At 42.6% G+C, this 17838-nt stretch overlaps 1 protein-coding gene across 1 annotated transcript in view; it reads left to right on the plus strand.

The window, feature by feature from the left end:
• Positions 1 to 17838, plus strand: part of MAN2B1 (mannosidase alpha class 2B member 1) — a 64318-nt gene that overhangs the window by 31886 nt on the left and 14594 nt on the right. Inside the window, exons 13-19 of the mRNA XM_068107742.2 lie at positions 2816 to 2932; positions 3218 to 3415; positions 8180 to 8277; positions 8441 to 8558; positions 9625 to 9743; positions 9840 to 9941; positions 11235 to 11322. Coding sequence (XP_067963843.2) covers positions 2816 to 2932; positions 3218 to 3415; positions 8180 to 8277; positions 8441 to 8558; positions 9625 to 9743; positions 9840 to 9941; positions 11235 to 11322 — 840 coding nt within the window. The remainder of the gene's footprint in view (positions 1 to 2815; positions 2933 to 3217; positions 3416 to 8179; positions 8278 to 8440; positions 8559 to 9624; positions 9744 to 9839; positions 9942 to 11234; positions 11323 to 17838) is intronic.

Genomic DNA, 17838 nt, shown 5'->3' on the forward strand with positions numbered 1-17838 from the left:
CTCATTGTAAAGAACTCCGCATAGGCAATAGGTGTTGTTAACAATAATGCAATTGGTGCCTTAATTATGACATCATAATTCAACAGGGGCAATGCTTAGTCTGATCAGTTTGAAATTTCTTGAGCGTGATCTACGCAACAATTATATTCGAGAATATAAATTTATGATATAATCACTCATGTGGTCTGGCAGCCATATTTGATCAAAGAAAAAACCCTTCAAAAACAGAAGAGTTGGTTTGCACCAAGTTGACTGTGCAGGATAAGTATTCTATGAATACCATCTAGTTTTCCTTTTGCAACAGTATTTTTTAATATATTTACAAACATTACTTTGTACTCCTGAATTTTTTTTTTCTTATAGAAGTCATAAACTCATGGAAGAGCGAAGTGACAAAAGTTAAAAGGCAATGTCATGGCAGTGGAACAGTGAAGACCACATATGGACCAAACAAAGGAATTAATGACTAGGAAAGAAGGGGGGAAATGTAGTAATGTGCAGGTAATATAATGGGTTTGCTCAGGTAGGGTTCATGGAAATATGGAAGATTTCAGGTAAAGCTGGGGAATGATGTGAGATGGTGGACTGGTGGTGTACCACTTTATTGAAACTGGAGTGAAGTGCATGACTGAACTGCCTTCCAATGACTGAAAGTAGTTCCACAACTAGGAGAAAGAAGAACAAAGGATTTGAGCTGTGCAGTAATCCTGAATATTGCGAGTTAATCAGGATGGTTTATTGGAAGAACACAAGATTTGAGGGCTGAGAGAGCAAAGCGGAAAGAGAAGCAGTAAAAAAAGAGAGACCACCGACCTGTCTCGATTCATCATTTTCACACACCCAACCTGTTCACCAAATTTCTTCCAAAATCATCCATAACTTTTTGAGATATCCTACTCACAGACAGACAGACAAGGGTGAAAACATAACCCGTGGCAGAGGCAACTAGAAGTATTAATTAATATCAATTACATATTTTTTACCAATGTAGGTTAAACCATTTACTTGCACTAAAGTCCTGTTAACACTTTGGTCGGGATTTGTGCTGCAGCGTAGTGAAACCTTATTTCGAGTAGGTTTTTTCGAGTAACTACATGATAGTAGTTCATATCATGAACTTTTAAAGCCTGGTGTTGGCCTAGACCTAGAGGTTACGGCGCAGGCTTGGGATCCTAGGATCCTGAGTTTGAATCCTGGTTGATCGCTGAATTACCGCCAGGGGGGTTGCCTCAGCCTGTCATCCTTCTGAGGTCGGCAAATTGAGTACCAGCTTGCTGGGATGAATGATCCCGATGTGTACCCCGATTTAGAATAGGTACACCGTATCCCTGCGCATCGGAAGAGGTTGGTGTCAGCAAGGGCATCCGGCCATAAAAACTTTTCCTCAAAAAGGGAACCATGATTGTCATGGGGCCCACAAGGCTAACCCCCGCTCTAGCGGGGGAAAATTGCCTTAAAACAATCATTCATATTTTTATCATAAACTTTTAGCATATCCTAATCGTATGACATTGAGCTCAGATATAGTGTGTCACTTGTTTGGACTCGTGAGTGCATCTCTGGAAACAGCATGGTGAAATATTTCAGCCAAATACAATTCCCATATTTGTCTGTTTGTTATTTTGGTTATTTGTAGCATTGTGAATTATTGAAGAATAAGCTCGGTGTTTCAAAACAATGCACCATTGAGCAGCAAACGGAAACTATAGTCAGGTTCACTGTTTTTTCGTTCAAAATCATGGTAGATTAGCAAACCTATACATTTTTGGAAACGTTATTACATGGAAAATCTGAAAATCAATGTTTACATTTGCCAATTCCGACCAATTCGATTCGACCAATTCGACCAATTCGACCAATCGACCAATTCCATTCGACCAATTAGACCATTCGACAAATCGCTTCGATCAACCATTCGACCATTCGATCGATTCGATTCGATTCGATTCATCGAATTCGATTCGATCGACCATTCGACCAATTCGATTTGCCAATCAATTTGACCGACCTTTGCTTGTGTGGAACGGACTGTGAAAACGATGCGGACTATATTGTCGGATACGACACACAGGACAGTGATGACGAACTCTAAATGGCATATTCTGTAATCGTGTATGTTTGATGCCATTGACTGCCTGTGTATATTTTGTCATTGACTGCCTGTGTAGATGTGAAGTTATACTGACTGCATGTGTATATATGATTTTGCTGACTGCCTGTGTATGTTTGGTGATATGAATTATTGTGACACATTTTGATGTTATTAACTGCCTGTACAAAATGATAACATGTATTTGATTATGCAACTTATCGCGAATATAAAGACAGTATTTTGCAATTCAAAACCTTTGATTCGTGTCTTACCATTCCCCATAGCACTAATTTGTACTTTCATTGGATTCCTTGTCCCTGAAAATATAGGTTTAGTATATTTTAAAAAGTTTTTAGGGTAATTAGAGGCAGAAATATAACAAAATATGTATTTTACAGTGGCCATTTTGAAAATCCAAAATGGCCGCCATACAGGTATCTCTCCAAATGTAAACATTGATTTTTAGTTTCCTTATGCTATAACCTTTCCAAAAATGTATAGGTTTGCTAATCTACCATGATTTTGAACGAAATATAATTTATTGACATAGTGAACCTGACTACTACGCAAATATCTGAGGAGTCAGCGTTGCCATGCCTTGGTCGATCCACGATTGACTGTTGAAAGTGGAGTTCAATTTCTCTTAAAATGACTCCAATAATTTTTATTGCATTCTTGGGTTAATGGTCCTATAATCTCATTCATTCTCCCTTCAACCCCTAGTTCCGCGTGGTGCTGTACAATCCACTGGGTCGTGAGATTACATGGAATGTTCGAGTTCCTGTTCAAGGGAGAACTTACACAGTGACAAACCATGCAGGGAAACAACTCGTTTCGCAGGTGTAGTGTCTTCGACCACAATCTACGTGCCATGTGGATATCACATGCGCCATTTTGTATTTCATGTATTTTTGAATATTTCTCATCATTTATCTTAATCATAAGATGCATCTGTTTGGACTAGACAAGTTGACAAAAAACATGTATGACACAAAGTTTATGATAAATGTTGATTTTAAAGTTTAGGATTCGATTACTGAAAAGTAAAAAATACATACGTGACGTTTTCAAATGAAAATTAATCTGAACCTTTTTGCTTTCAAAATAAACCCATCATGAATGCAGGTAATTCCCCAGTTCTTCCTCGGCCTGTATCGTCATGGCAAATCCTACAAGCCCAGTGTCAATGAACTGGTGTTTCAGGCTTCCGCACCACCATTGGGGTTCAGCACTTATACAGTGACATCCCAGAAAGGGAATGTGGCCAGATCCTCACCTCCACAGTGGGTGCAGCATCAAGGGGATATCGTTATTCAGAATGTGGTGAGCTTCAGATCCTGTATCCTAAGGTTCTCTAGTTACCCTCGCCAGAGGAGAGGGTATTGCATTTGAGTCCGTTTGTTTGTTTGTCTGCACAGAATAAATATGATTTTCTCTACAACTGTTGGTCCGATTGACAGGAAATTTTCACCATCGGGGCAACTCCTCCTGTATAATTTTTTCTAATGATAATTGTGATGTCGCAGATCACGTGGTACGGGCGCCATCTTGAAAAAAATAACCGTTGGTTATTGAAGTCAGGAACCTAAGTCATGTAGTCGTTGACATTACCTCTGTCACCACTCATTTTTGTTTTCCCTGAACATTCGGTTGTATCTTCTCAAATTAGATTATAGGACCTCTATATCTCCGAAAGTGCTGCATAGACAAAATTGACACATGGCTCATTGTAAAGAACTCTCCATGGGAATAATATATGTTAATGATGATGTTATAGGTGCCTCCATTATGATGTCATAATTCGACAAATACAAAACCTCATCTAATCAAGATGAATTTCTGGAGCGTCATGTAGGGATAAATTGGTGGAGGAAAAAAAATAATGATGGCATCATCAGTCACATGGTTCGGCCGCCATATTTGTTTTAACCCAAAAGCCTTTAAAAAACCACTAAAACATGTCCTGGCGAGGGTCTGCAATCACTGATTGCTCTTTCTTGTTTTAATAGTTGTTATATAGCCCTGGACAGTTCTCTTGAACAAGCCGGCGTCAAGGAGACAGCCGACCGATCTCGCAGGAGCGACCCAGAGATTGCCCACATCCAGGATGGTGTACCCCTGCCCTCACACAGAGAGAGAGAGAGAGAGAGAGAGAGAGAGAGAGAGAGAAAGAGAAAGAGAAAGAGAAAGAGAAAGAGAAAGACAGAGACGAGACAAGAGACAAAGGGCCGGTCCATTGGGACAGATCAGCTCTCTGACCATGACCACGCTTCCTTGACTAATCCGGGCAGCAGGGGAAAATGTGGAAAATTTGGCCCCGATTTGCAGACGGGTGGTCTCTTAATGCAGCCAGGCCAAAGAGGACTTATTCCAGGCGAGTCGAGACATGTCTGTTGAGGGAACCTAAGTCATGTAATCATTGACATTACCTCTGTCACCACTCATTTTTGTTTTCCCTGAACATTCGGTTGTATCTTCTCAAAAATGATTCCAGACATCCATTGGAAGCCTTAACTGTTGTGAAGTTTAATTCGGTGCCAAATTGTAAGGCCTTTTCCTCCAACACAACAGTGGTCCAGTAGCATTCAATTGCCTTGCCTTTGCGTCTTGAAGCAACTCCCAGCATAGCCGATTGATGTCTTCATTCCCTGTTGTTCTCGTCTTTATTTTCCAGTCAATGGACACATTGGTTCAGGTGCCACCCAAAAGTTCTGCTTTTCTCTTTGAAATGTTCTAATTGTGAGTTTGTCCGGCCATGAGATCCTCCGCTATTTGCCAGCACTCTTTTATGCCTCTCTAACAGTTCAATAACTTTCCGTCGCTTATCAAGAGTAAAAACGGAATACAGATTGTTGGTTGTCAGTAAGGAAAATTCATCTGTCATTCTTTGAATTTATTGTGGAAAATGTGAGTGGAAAATTAATACCCAGAGCCGACGTTTCCCTCCCCCTCTCTCTTCCACCATTTCCACATTTTGTGTTGGTGTGTGCAATTACCGGAAGGGAACAAACGAGACAAGTTTAAAGCAGGACAGTTCCTTGGCAGTATTTGAATCGCAGGACAGGACAGTTCCGATTTGAATCGGCATAATATATAGATCTTTTTTTTTTCAATTTAAAATCAAAACTTGGGCGGACGGACGATATCTCCTTTCGGTAATTTGAAATTATTGGGTGGACGATATCTCCTGGATGGCCTCTGGGGCCGGCCACCGTATGGGCATCCTTAGCCTGCGTGGTCTTTCCTTGGCCAGTTTAAACTTTTCACAGTGTATGAGGCCTTTTGTACTCCTCTCCCCTTTTTGCTGGCTCCTCTGCCCCACCTTGCCCTTCTTGATGCTGCGGAAAACAGGGCCCTCGGTGTCATTGAGATCACTCACGACAACGCTGAGTGTCTGGGCCTGTTACTTTCCCATTGCAGGCAGGTTGATGGCCTCTCATTATACCCCCTCACCTTCCCCAGTCTGTTTGGTCTTGTTTTTCCGTCCGGGGCTTCGGGGCGTCTGTTTTCCGCTACCTCGGGTCATTCCCACATCCATACTCATGGTCTGTTGTACCAAAAATTACCCCATTCCCAAACACTCTCTTTCCTATTTCTGTTTGTTGGTTGGTTTGTTCCTTTTCTGTTTAATCCCAGCTTTCCACTTCCTCTTCTTGTTGTGTTTCATTCAGCTTGTGTGCAGCTTGTTCACCCCCGCATGTCTTACCCTCCCCTTGATCTCACTCTCACTTCGATTCTGCTGTTAGTATTTCCCCTTTTTCATTTAGTTCGATTCTGCTGTGGCTCTTCCGCGAGCCTCGATCATGTATACAAAACAAAACAAAGAAAAACCAAGTTAAATAAAGACGAACTGGTAATTCCCTGTTTGTCGTAAAAAAAAGGCGACAAAAAGGGTTGGCGGCAGGAAGGGCATCCGGCCGTAAAACATTGCTTCAAAAAGGGGACCAAAAAAAACAACAACAACCATGGTCCCCGAAAAAGGCCAACCCCCGCTTGCCGGGGAAAAATGGCCTCTAAAAGTGGTTGTTTTTTGTTTTTTTTATGAGGAGGTTGCAAAATACAGTACAAGCGTTTTGATTGGTGATGGGAGTCCAATGATTGGTTTCCACACTCAGTGATGTGTGAGTCATTTCACAAATTCCTCTAATAAACAGGAAAATGTTTGAGTAGTTTTCGTAAGTTTGAGTAACTATACTGTACAAGCACAGGGCACATACTGCTTACTGGATGTCAATAGTAAACGGATAGAAAATGTGAATCTTGGTGACGTATTGTATTTAATAAATGCATCACACACCACCACCACCACCACATTACTGCGACCTTTTGGCGATTTAGATGCAGCACTTTTCCAATGCCGAGGTCACTTACTTGAGGTTACACATCCATTTCAGGAAGGAAATAAAAAGCCACTGATCGTGTCAAGCGTGTGATCTTTTAATGTAATGAAGAATCATTAACTGAGATTTTGTTTTGGAAAGACCTTACAGAAGTTGCAAAATGCAGGCAGTCGATGGAACAAGGTAGCTGCAAAAGCAGGTTTGACTGTTGCAGTGTTGCAGTATCACAGAGTTGGAGCGGAAGTTGAGCTAGTCCCAGGATAATTGCCATTTCACTTCTGGATTGTTCGCAAAAACCCAGCTAGCTCATGAATGCCCTTCAGCACCTGATCTTATGTACATGTGATACCATTTCACACATTGCCGTTGACTAGTCATAGTGAGTGCACTGGCTACTTTGCTTCCAATGATCGCTTTTGATTAAAATCTCTCTCTATCTGATGTACCATATCCTTCACACAGCGTCGGTGCCACCAAAGTAGCTTCCTGAGGAAGGGTTATCCTGGGCGGTTTGCCATTGCCTTCCCTGCAGTAGTTGTGGCAGGAATTTGTAATTTGGCCATGGTGCCGTCGATCGCTTTCCTACTCTTTTTATAGCTGAGCCGGGATTCGAAAACAGGCTAGACAGCTTCGAGGCAAGTGTGCGTCCTGTAGGCCATCCTGAAGGACCTCTAGGCCATCCTGTCAGCCCGATTAATAACCCTAGATTCCTGTTTTTCTCTAGGTTGGGGTTTCTTCAAATAGATTTCAACAACTCGTATTCAACACCATCATAATCTATGAATGAAACTCCCAAAAGACTTCTGGCTTGTTTACTAGTTGTTGAAGTTGGAAACGCCAAAAGGCTCGACATCATTTTACTGATCTGTAACATTTGCCTCCAATGTAGTCCTGTTTATATTAAAATGAATATGTACTCGTTGAGTCCTAATTCTTTATTCGATAATCAGAATTATTTATATGCCTCCGCCGACAAAGTCGCCGAAAGGCATTATGTTTGCGGCTTGTCCGTACATCTGTCCGTCCTGGCTAAACCTTGTTTTTCTCAGGAACCACATGTCCGATTGAGACAAAACTTTCAGGGTAGGAGTGACACCCATGCAGAATGTTTTTTTGATAATTGTGACGTCATAAGTCACGTGGTATGGCAGCCATCTTGGATTAAAAGCAAATAATAAAAAAATTATTTCTCGGAAACCACTGAATGGAAAAATTTGAAACTTGCCACATTTTCAAGTACTCCCAATGGGGAACAAAAGCATGATAATGATGACATCATAGGTGATGTGGTATACCAGCCAAAAATGTTTTAATCGAATTCCTTATCCTAAAAATCTGAAATTGCATGCACATGATCTATGACCCATTTGTATTGAAATATTAAATTTATGACATCATAGGTCACATGGTTTGGCAGCCATATTGGATTGAAGGAAAATATTAAATAATTATATCTCTGAAACCACTTACCCTATAGATGCGAATTTTACAAATAACATCTAACAGCACTGTTGCATATAGTTTGAAAAAGATGATGTCATAAGTCACGTGATTTGGCAGCCATCTTGGATAGAAAAACGAACCTTATCCGATCAGCACGAAACTTCACAAACATGATCCACTACCCATACATATGCAGAGTGATGGCATCTACCCATTGTGGGACTATGCGGAGGCATATTGGCGACATAGTCTACATCGTTGTCATCGTTGTCGTTGTTCTAGTTTCTTCTTCTTCTTCTTTCAGCATCTGCAACTGACTTTTAATGGGACCACAGGATTGCTGTCTTCAATGAAGAATTTGGACTCTGGACTATTTCTGCCAGTCATTCAGAATTTCTATTGGTTAGTGTCTCTCCACATGCAATCCCATATGTTTGAGTCTTTCGACATGCTCACTGCTTTGTTTAAAACCTTCTTATTTAATCAATCACATTAAACCAGGCCATTGTTTTGATATCTGTGATGATGGTTAAACAACTTTTGGATTCAATTTGTGATGTACCAGGTACCAAGGAAGCAATGGTAACTCCGACAATTTACAGACATCTGGAGCATACATCTTCAGGCCAAACATGTCCACCCCCTTGCCCATTTCGAAGAAGGCGCAGCTCCATGTTGTGAAGGTGAGTCCTTTGTGGTTATTACAGTTAATTTGCTAAATGACACCTTGCTTTTTTTGTGGTAAATTCTTCGATTTGCTTGCTGTTTTTTTTATTAACTAGTACAACCACTCCCGATGGGAGCGCCAGGAAGGGTAATGTTATTGTACTCTCTGGGGTATATATATTACAGTAGATCTAGGCTTGGGTCCGTTAGTCTGTGGTGGACGCGATAAGCATAGAATGCCTCAAGGATGTTGGGATTCCTCCAAATTTCTTTTAGTTTAGTGTTAAACAGCAGTAGTCTCTGTTTAAAAAGGTAATCAAACATATTTGTGGTTTATAATATATTTTTACTTCCGGTAGGATTGCCCCACGAACACCACGTCAACACGGCATTTGGCCAAGGAGGAAAAATACCGTGGGGAGGGTGGGGAAGGGGTGGTTATTAGTATTAATATTGTTTTGTAGTTACAGTAATATTATGCTATTATCATTTGTGTTGTTATTACTTTTGTTATTAGAAGCAGCCTTTGAAAAACGCTACAATGAGCTATCTTAACACTGATATACACCTTAACACGGATTTCAATCTAGGTAGAACACCCCCTTGGGCAGCGAAGTTAATCTTACTTACATCGAGATGGTTCTTATGCAGTTAATCAATCAATTATTGTACACCTCTCCCTCGCAATACAGTCTCTATGAGCTGCACGGCAGTATTGCCGGGCACCTAAGGCACCCCGGCAATGCCGCACTGGAGGATATTTATTTATTTGGCATGGGGGCGGTGTACTTTGAATGTATCTGTACTTGTTTCATCACCTTTTTTCAGTGAATAATTTTGGATTAATCAACAACCTACCCGTTATATGATGGTTTTATTGGGAATATTGCCATTTCCACTAATTTAGAATACAAGACCTTAATATTGCTGCTTTCAGTGGACTTGAACCCACAACATCTGTGATTCCAGTTTTTTGTCCTCACCACTCATCCTCTGCTGTCCCCTTGGTAATTATCTTTGAATTGCAGGTCACACATAATATATTGTTGCTGTTTGTGATAGATGAGGGTGGTGTTTGTGCAGGGCCGGCTGGTAGAAGAGGTGCGGCAGACATTCTCCCCGTGGTGCCAGCAAGTGGTTAGACTGTACCAGGGCTCCATGCACGCAGAGTTTGAGTGGCATGTTGGGCCTCTCCCCATTGTGTGAGTACCTTATCTGCTTCCCTCTGCAGTTCCACAAGCATTACCTTTTACCTTTCCACAACCTTAACAAACACTTCTTTCTTTGTTCATATACAGTGACCACTTGGGTCGAGAAATCATCACCCGCTTTGACACCCCACTTCACACCAAGGGCCTTTTCCTGACTGATTCCAATGGAAGAGAAATGCTGACACGACGGTGTGTCTGGATGTTAGTCATTTAAAATAGATTAAAGGAGTGACATCCTTCTAAAATAAAAGTATCCTTTTTTGCTTCCCTGTTGCAGCAAATGCTGCCCTACTGTTCTGACACCAGAATTGTGCATTTTCTGATCAGGAGCCAATTGTTATTCTGAAACTCTGGCTAGTTTAGGAAGCATCTTGAATCCCATTTTGCATACGTTCCCCAATAGCGACTTATGAGGCCCTCTTTTTATGTAGGCAAATATTGCTGGGCTTTTGACTTTGTGGTAAAAATTACTGTTTTTTATACAAAATATACGCTCTTGGAAGTGTGAGGTGACAGAGGTTTAAAGGGCAACATTGTGGCAGTGGGCAGTGGGCCACAGTTGTACATAAGCAAAGGAATGAATGAAGAAGAACCAGGACAGAGTAGGGGAGGAAACACAATAACCTGCAAGTGAGAAGGTCGGGTTACGTGGGGTTAAGAGGGATATAAACGATTGCTCTTGTGGATTGGGGATAACATGACATAGTGATGCACCATTTGCTTGAAACCGTGGAGGGAAGATTGTGATTTAACTGTATCCAGAGGGCATTTACGCAAACGATAGAAAAGTGGACCAAAAGAGTGGTGCACAGTAAGCCTGGGTTTTGGGATTTCAAACAGGAAAGGATAACTGGAAGAATGCATTGAGTGAGCCTGGAGGAGCTAGGGAGGGTCGTAGAGCAGAGTGAGTTAGACCAGAGGAATGCGGGGGGAAATATGAAAACACCGACCTGTCTGTGATGTGACAGAAACACATGTTATACGTCGGCCTCATCATGGGAGATGCAAATAATGTTGAGAACATTGGATTCCACAGAGTCCAGGCGAGACAGGTGATGCTGGGACAACAGCAGCACTTCGTTGTTCGTCTTTTGGTAGCGGAAGGCATTATTATCGATAGATTTCTCGTGATCATTTCGCTAAACTTCTCATTCATATCCTGCAGAAGTCCAATCCGATTATTAATTATTGTGGTACTAATTTAAAAATTCACTGTTGCTTGGGAGTCATAAACTCCTCTTTTGGCACAGCACGAGTGACCCATAACCTCAGGAGCACGACCATTTTCTGTGTATTCACTTCTTTTTTTTTTTTTAATGTTGTGTGTTCTTCTGCTTACTTACAAAGGCCTTTGGAGTGCATAATAATGATTATGATTACTTAAGCAGGAATGCAGTTTTCCCAAATTATTTTAATTTTGAATCTTCATTGTTGTTGATATTGGCTTGAGAATCTTTCCCTTTTTTGTGTTGGAATTCTCAGACGTAACTTCAGACCCACTTGGAAATTGAACAACAGTGAGCCAGTGGCTGGAAACTACTATCCAATCACAAGTACTCTTGCTATGAAGGTAAAAAAAAAAAAAATACAAAATAATTAGAAAACTTTACAAGAATGATGCTGTTTCAGAAGATTTATTTTATATACTAGAAGCACCGCTTCCTACGGGAGTAGTCAGGTACTAAATAAGGGGGTCACGGGGGTTATGTTTTTATCCTTATTCAAATGTGTAATTACAAATACCTATCCAAAACACCTCTTGCTGCGTAATTCAAAACACCTCACTGCACTGTAAAATGTGGATGCAGGAATACTGTACTGTGAAGGGTGGGGACTTGTAATACCCTCTCCCACCTGGAGTAGCGCTACACAATACACATTTACATGGAGAATTTGTATTTTCTCGCACCAAGACTACCGGCAAAGATATAAGCACCCCTATGCACTAATTTGAGTCAGGCTTATCCTATGTAGCAAGACTGGAAGTAATCGGCCCAGAACTGTAGGAGGAGGAGCACGGCAAACACACACAAACAAACACACCGGCCTGTGAATTATAGTAAAGATACAAGTTCTAAGGCTCATTATGGAGCTGCCACTCACACACACACACACACGGACATATTGATGAGACAAACACAACACAGCCACTGAGCTTGGGGAAAGTGCCGTCACTTCCCGGGATATTCCGGGTACGAGCGGCATCACAACAATGGCGCCGCTTTTTTCACCGCACTCAGCAGGGAATTTCCTCCTCCCCGTGTATGCCAACCGATGGGAATTGTCCGTGCTCTTTCCTTTTAAATGCCGAGCGTCAAGTAAGGAAGCAGCACGTACCATTTCAAAAGCCTTTTGTTTAACTTGTCCGTGGTTTGAACCACTGACCTCCCAGACTTGGAGCGGATGCTCTAACACCACTGAGTCTGGTTGATATGTAATCCCAATGATATTATGAAGCACTTACTTTGCCAGGAGACCAGTGATTACATCAAAAATAAAACTAACAGCTTTAGGAAAAATTCCTTGATTTGTGCCATAAATATCATTTGGAACTATTACCAACAAGTGAGAAAAAAGAGCCATGAAAACTAGCTTAACATCCCTGTGAATATAGGGTCGATTGCTTTATTCTGCACTAATTTTCTTGCGCTCAATTTTCTTATTCACATGTGTTAAGGCTCATGGAGGAGCTGTTAGACATTATTCACAGATTAGACGACATTGAGCAGCTTTTGATTTCAGACAAACGCACCCAGTGATCTTTGGAGAAGCAACGCAACGTCCCAGTGCGTTGTCGGTGCTGGCAACGCCATCTTATGTCACTCTTTTCTCCGCATTCAGTGAAACAATCAAGGAGGAATCTCCCCTCACTTCCAGGGATGCCAACACATAGGGTTTATACCGTCCTTATCCTCTAAATGCTGAACATCAAGCGAGGAGTAACCACATACAATTTTTATAAGTCTGGTATGACTAGGCCAGGGTTGGAATTGTACCTGTATTCACCCAGACTCATCCAGAATGAATATCACATCACATCACATTGGTGTATGGGATAGCAGGTATTCCTGTAGATTTCCTGGTCTTCACACCATAGATCGAGTACAACTTGAACTTTACCGCATATGCTCTGGAGACAATGACTCGGAACCTTTGACTCGACCAGCGGTTATAAAGCCTAGCCTTACAGGCTTCTACTGTTGGTGCTTCCACACCATTTGCAGGGAGGTTGCTCGATTTGTGGATCACCCTCTGGCTAAAATCTTGTTCCTGCCCTCAAGCCTGGATCTCTTCTTGGACAGATTTAAATGGTGTCCTCACATTGTGATTTTTGCAGCTGAGAGAAAGAGGTTTGGTACTCATACTTTCTCAAGAAGAGCTTGCACACTGTGATCATATCACCTCTGTGGCACCTGTAGGAGAAAATTAGTTGATGTAGTACAGCAAGTGAACATTTAGGATTTCCAACTACCATTCATATGGTGTTGGCTTAACCTGGTGTTGGCTTAGCGGTTAGGGTGCCGGCTTGGGATCCTAGGATCCTGGGTTCGAATCCCGGTCGATCGCTGAATTAACGCCAGGGGGGTTGACTCAGCCTGTCATCCTTCCGAGGTCGGCAAATTGAGTACCAGCTTGCTGGGATGAATGATCACGGTGTGTACCCCGGTTTAGAATAGGTACACCATATCCCTGCGCATCGTAAGAGGCGACTCAGGGTTGGCGTCAGGAAGGGCATCCGGCCATAAAAAAAACATTGCCTCAAACAGGGAACCATGAATTGTCATGGGGCCCGCAAGGCTAACCCCCGCTCTAGCGGGGAAAATGGCCTTAAAACGATCATTCATTCATATGTGAGTCCTTGCAGTTGAGGTACTCGTCTAAGTACCCGTCTCCGAACCTTCTCAATCCTTTCTCCATTAGTTTTATACATTGTATGCCATACTCAAGTTGGAGCCTGGCCAGGGCTGTGAAGACAATTGGTCATACTTCACTTATGTGGGAGAAAGGTCTTCAATAATTCCAAGTATTTGGTTGTCTTTAAGTACAGCTGCCGAGACGTATATTGTGGAAATTGAGTAAATTGTCTGTCACTATACCCCGGTCTTTCTCGTGTTGGACTTGTTTGAGCTCGCGTTCTGTTTGCATCAAAAACGTACAGAGTAGCTGAGATGTACAAGATTTATCTGGGGTAAACTCATGTTGGCCGTTAGAATGATGCTGAGTCTGCTTCATTGCAAAGTTTTACATTATAAATGCATTTTTACACTGGTTATGCAAATGTTCCCTCTGTTCCTTCGAAAAAATGCTCATGCCCGAAAGGTCGCTTCACTTTTTTTCTCGTTTAGTGATTGGGATACCTCTGTGAACATTTTGTTGAATACAGTACCCTGTTGTGTGTGGTCTACAACCATACATCAATGTGTGCCCCTTCCCTCGGATGGTTGTTAAAATTATGTCCAGTCGGCCATCATTAGTTGGTGGATGTTTAAGATCCCACATTGTCCTTTGTGAAAAGTAGACAAGTTATCGCCAACACTCTGAACAAATTACAAATCCCTGCCGAGACTGCAGGTAGTAAATGCCCTGGTCTTCCTGGTGGTTCCTTATAATGCTTGATCTCTGTGTGGTTGCTGTCCGTTAAAAACGGCAAACAAATTGACCAGATTTATGGTTTGCACGTCTCATGTCTTCTAAGTGGCCTTCTTCGGACCCCTACCCTCTCACCTACATAATAAATAGATGGCCTCCAAATGTTACGAATGCCATGTATCGAGCCACTACTTTACATAATATATAAATGAAATGATTATGTCCAGTGTGTGTCACCATTATAGTGCAGTGGCCTCAGCCCTAAAAATTAGGTACACCCCTACCGGAGGTATAACAAGCTGGGACCGGTCTCATTTTAACCGAATGTGATGGGGGTCTGTGTATTACAAGAGAGGGCAATGATGTTGTGGCAGATACCCAGAACCCTCAAGTCAGCATTACCAGCGCCGCAATGATTGGCCTTATCAAAGCATTCCTTCGACGTGCACCATGTTATGAAGTCATACAATGTCTCAGGAACGAAGTTCTTGCACTGCTGTATATTCAGGTCCACACTTGGAGTGTAGTGGGTAGTCTGAAAGCTAATTCCAGACATTGAACTGCGCAGAATACCAGCAGCTTGATGGAGGATAACAGCATTATCCAGTTCACCCATCTTCACTATTAGTGTATTCACATTCACCAGATTCACTGATGTGAATGTTCAGCGCTGCAACCTTTTTCAAGGCATCACCAACACTCACTTCACTGGAACAAACTAGATCGGACTTGCCAGGCTGGGCTATGAATAATAGTTTGTCATTAAAATGATTCTTCAGCTTCTCTTTAAGTTTCCATGAGGGATATTCACTGGGCTCCGTGCTAGTATCAGGAGTACCAGGCCTACCTTCATTGAGCATTTCAATGAATCGTTCATGTAGAGAGGACAATGTCACAAGATTCCTGCTTCTTGATAGAATAGTGCACTCAATTTCCTTACTCAAACGCAGAACACCCTTATCGAAATCGGTCAGAGATTTCTGAGCTTCAGCCTTGCCCCTGTCAGCATTGATATTTCGTGGTGAAATATAACGACTATAACATGACCTATGGTACTTTGCATCATATGCAAACAAGTCTGGGTAAGCTAACATGCGCATGCGAATTTTGTCATCTAGTCTTTCTAAAGAGGCTGCTATGATGCGGTCACGAGTTGATGCCCCAGTGCCAGTGGCAATGTTGGTCAGCTTTTCTTTTCTAATGTTAGATGACCCACATATGAGACAGTCTGTTCTTATATTGAAAGCAGATGTTTCAGCTCGCCTAAGCCGTGTTGGACCACTGTGACAGTCAGGTGTATCATTACCAGTGCTAACCGTTCCACTGGGATCGCTTTGCACGTACTTCAGGTTACTCGAGGATGTATACCAAGCTCTGCATTTTGTGTGGTATCTAAACGTAACAGTTCGATTTAAAATGTCAGCTTGGATTTTAGAAAGTCTCTCATGAACATCATCTTGATGGAGTTCTGCGGCATGAATAACGGCTTTGATTCCCTCCAGTGTTGGTTTTTTTTACGAATGGACAATCTGCATCCAATGGGCGACGACATATCACACAGTTGTCGTTGGCATTGCTGCTTGTTCGTATCCGCTTATTGGGAGGTTCTTGTAAGAGGTCCATCTTCTTTCCTGAAAGGAAGAAAATAGGATTCAGTTCGGTCAAATTTGGTTTTAAAAAATGCCAAATTTGGGGTATAATTTTGCCCCCCTAACCCTCCTAGCAGCTTAAAACTACCTCAAATGGGTTTCTGCATGTCCATTTCAATGAATAATATTGATGTAACCAGCATAACTAAAAATCTATAGGGCTATTTTAATGAAATAACAAAAAGATGAAATGGGTCCATTTATTGCATGTTGTCGGAAATAAGGGGTTAATTTAGCATGTTGTACAAAATTGCTGCAACTACAACATCATTTTTCAAAAACTAGAAGCCCAGACGGTTAAAATGAGACCGGTCCCAGCTTGTTATACCTCCGGTAGGGGTATCTCCTAAAATAGAGCCCTTTTTCAGCTTCGGCCATTTCAGCTTTCAGCTTCGGCATGGTCATTGGATGCTCAAAAACGTTAATTCCAGGAATTGTACGGCTCCGGAAAGATACGAACGTTGATCTCGATTAACCCACACGAGGTTTTGGACAACTGCTGGGCTCTTGGAAGCTGAAGGCCGCATTGGGCTTGACGGTAGAGAATCGAAAGGAGGCCGTCTAATCTGCTCGCCTCACGCTTGTTGTGTCTTCGACGCGCGATGTTCGACACCGCCATTTTGGACCACTTCCCGCATGAGTGGCTACCCTAGTTTCAACAGCCGCCAAGCTCCTGAAAGTACTCTTTGGGACGCCAAGCTAAGTGCCGGCTGAAGGGGTTTATTTTCATTTTATCTTTCCCTTGACGCCGAGGAGTTCTGGAAATCTCGCAAGATTGTGAAAGAAAACATCTGTCATTATTTACTTTTAACAATGCGTATAAAGCAAGTCGTATAAAGCATCGTGGCCTGGCGAAGCGTGCGGGTGGACGGAGGGCTTCCTCGCGCCGGAGCTTGGAGCCGCGTGTGGACGGTGGACAAGACGACGGACAGATACCACATTTCCCCACACGAGGTTTTGGACAACTGCTGGGCTCTTGGAAGCTGAAGGCCGCATTGGACTTGACGGTAGAGAATCGAAAGGAGGCCGTCTAATCTGCTCGCCTCACGCTTGTTGTGTCTTCGACGCGCTGTGATCTACACCGCCATTTTGGACCACTTCTAGCATGAGTGGCTACCCCAGTTTCAACAGCCGCCAAGCTCCTGAAAGTACTCTTTGGGGCGCCAAGCTAAGTGCCGGCTGAAGGGGTTTATTTTCATTTTATCTTTCCCTTGACGCCACCCCCCCCCCCCCCCCCACCCCCCAGAATTTCCATGTTTTAAACGTTTCCCGGTGGGTACCCTGGATAAGAATAGGTACACCGTATCCCTGCGTGTCGTAAAAGACGACTAAGAGGGTTGGCGTCAGGAAGGGCATCCGGCCATAAAAACATTGCCTCAAAAAGGGAACCATGACAATTACAAGTACATATGGGCAGGGTACAGCCCAATGTGGAGATCGGTTTCTGAGGTTTTGGACATGGAATGTAGGGACAATGACAGGGAGATCAGGAGAAGTGGTGGAAGTATTGGTCAGAAGAAGAGTGGACATATGTTGTGTGCAAGAGACGAGATGGAAGGGAAGTGGTGTGAGAATGGTGAAGGGTAGGCAGGGACAGAAATACAAGTTTGTGTGGCAAGGATGCCTGGAGGGCGTGAATGGTGTTGGTGTCCTGTTTTCTGAGGAGTTTGTAGACAGTGTGGTGAGTGTGACGAGAGTGAGTGATAGGTTGATGATGGTGAAAATGATGATTGGAAAGCTCTTGGTGAACGTCATCTCGGGATATGCTCCGCAGGTTGGTCGAAGCGATGAAGAAAAGGACAAGTTCTGGTGTGCGATAGAGAAGCTGATGGAAAACGTGAAAGATG

Source organism: Myxine glutinosa, chromosome 2 (assembly GCF_964187855.1).
Source record: "Myxine glutinosa chromosome 2, kmMyxGlut1.1, whole genome shotgun sequence".
NCBI classification, from domain to species: domain Eukaryota; kingdom Metazoa; phylum Chordata; class Myxini; order Myxiniformes; family Myxinidae; genus Myxine; species Myxine glutinosa.